The sequence below is a fragment of the Varroa jacobsoni genome, unplaced genomic scaffold (genome assembly GCF_002532875.2).
Source record: "Varroa jacobsoni isolate VJ856 unplaced genomic scaffold, vjacob_1.0 scaffold_508, whole genome shotgun sequence".
Lineage (NCBI taxonomy): Eukaryota > Metazoa > Arthropoda > Arachnida > Mesostigmata > Varroidae > Varroa > Varroa jacobsoni.
This window is the reverse complement of record NW_019213410.1, coordinates 1-2178: the sequence shown is the minus strand read 5'-3', so window position 1 is coordinate 2178 and position 2178 is coordinate 1. Positions and strand designations below refer to the sequence as shown.

Here is a 2178-nt window from a genome sequence, read left to right as displayed (position 1 = left end):
ACATATTACAGAAGCAGAGAAAAAGTTTTAATGCACAAACTACTAAATTTAACATTGGATTGCAGGTACTGGTTATATGGGGAATTAGTTACCAACCCATCCGCTGCTCGAGGTACTTATGGTACAAACCCTCTAGATCCTCCAAAGGGATGGTTTCCACGTAGTTGCGCTGTCCAGTATGCTGGTCCTTCACAGGCCAAAAAAAACCAGTGAGGTATAATGACCTACTTATGTTTTAACGTTTAGTAGGTTAATTGATTCTAGAAAAATAAAATTTTCTAAATCTATTTTATGTAATTATGCAGATATAAAGTCATCATTTGTTAGGGGAATTATCAATCTATTATGAAGAGACAACCTTTTTCATGTTTACAATGTTTGTAAGCAACAATATCTCTTACAAGAACTTCTCTTCCCGTTTAGAACTTAATCTGTACTTCGTCATACTAGCCGCAATAGTTGGTTTTTTTGTTTCTCTCTTCGTCTGTGATCCATTTGTAAGATGTAAATAACCCCAACAGGGCTTTTACTTTTCATTTGTTCAGCTTTTTTCTTTTTCTACTACTTCTAGTTTTAAAGCGCAGGATGAACGCTCTGTAAGAGTAGAGGTATGATTCGAATAGAGTTTCAGGCGTTGCCAGTGTGTTATACAAATATTGAACAAAACAGCCTTGAAACGAGAGCGAACGGAAGGAACAACTCTTTTAACATGCAAATAAGGAATGGGGCAATTGTGAGACCAAGGTTACTTGAGCTAGTCAGCTTCGGAGCGTTAAACCGCTGTTAGCTATTAGCTAGTATTCACACATTTGTTATCCCAACTGCAACAAAATGCGGCAAACTGGACATTGGTCATACAGAGATAAGTATGGGCATGAAAGAAAAACCGTAAAACGAAAAAGTATGTATCTTTATAATGATTTCTACTGCTTACTTAACCTTATTTAAACAGGTCATTTAAGTATGACTGCGTTAAAATTTACGCGGATGACTATAAGTAGATGTAACTAGGAGATTATTCATTCGAGAAGGTTTACTTAGCAGTCGATGGCGAAAAGTTGTATCCTTAAAAAATACTTTTAGTTGTAGGTTCATTATGGCCTGCAGTTTAAGCAGGAAAAACGATTAAGGGCTAAGCCGTAAAAAACGCAAACATTTTTTTATTTTTTTCCGAGTGCTTTACAGATTTGTAACATTGTCAAATTCGAATTTAGATGAACACATCTGGTTGAGGTCCTGACGCTATTCGGACGCAGTGATCTACGAAAAACGCTAATGGGTCTGTAAAAATGCACGCGGGGCTTGGTGGCAGACAATACAGGGTAGGCTAAAACGATAGATGAAAGCCTTTGAATAATTGGAAAGTTTTTGTTTCACATCTGCTAAAATTGGGATAAAAATTGTAAATTGTGTAATAAAGACACCCTATTCCTACCGTAATTGTTTCAATGGCATAGTATTAGTATATGTTTAGCTTATTGCTGCTGCTGTTGTTGTTGTTGTTGTTGTTGTTGTTGCTGTTGCTGTCGTCGTGATTGGTACAACATTATGTTCCAACAACTTTATTCATGGAATAGCATGGTTTGAGTCTTATACGGTAAATAAATATTTAGTGAGTTTTACACAAACACGCATTTGACATATTAAGCAAATACGATGAAGAGTTGTAGATTAGCAAAATATGCTTATCGTATAGTATCATAATAATAACAAGGATGGAATTAAAGCACCTCTATTAAGTTCGCTCCTTACTGCAATAATTCCCTCGTACCTTAACAGATTTGGAATGAAGACATTCTAACCTGTTCAGAGACTTTTCCAACCGTCAACGGACTGTTGGCTCATCTTGTATATGTCAAAATAACTTTTTTCGTATCTGTACGTAATTTGGTTGTGCACACTGGCGCTAGTGTATATAATTATGTTGTGTGAAGAAGTAACGATGTGATACTTATGTAAATAGTTACATTAGCGGGCACGCAATAACAATAGTTTCGCTAGGAATGGTCTTGAGAAAAGGAGACAAAGACGAAGAAAGCGTATAACGGAAACAACGAAAGCTAAAGGTATAAAGTAAATAAATCAATCAATTGTGAATACTAGTGAGGACGTTGAACGGGTATGAAGATGCAGTCGAGAATGCAAGGAAAAGCCAACGACACATAAATAGCTTTATAT

At 36.0% G+C, this 2178-nt stretch overlaps 1 protein-coding gene across 1 annotated transcript in view; it reads left to right on the top strand.

Annotated features, from left to right (window-relative positions):
* Nucleotides 1-1435, top strand: part of LOC111261009 (palmitoyltransferase ZDHHC6) — an 11812-nt gene extending 10377 nt beyond the window's left edge. The window contains exons 6-7 of the mRNA XM_022834169.2: nucleotides 66-214; nucleotides 1186-1435. Coding sequence (XP_022689904.1) covers nucleotides 66-213 — 148 coding nt within the window. The 3' untranslated portion in view covers nucleotide 214; nucleotides 1186-1435. The remainder of the gene's footprint in view (nucleotides 1-65; nucleotides 215-1185) is intronic.
* The last annotated feature ends 743 nt before the right edge of the window (nucleotides 1436-2178 follow it).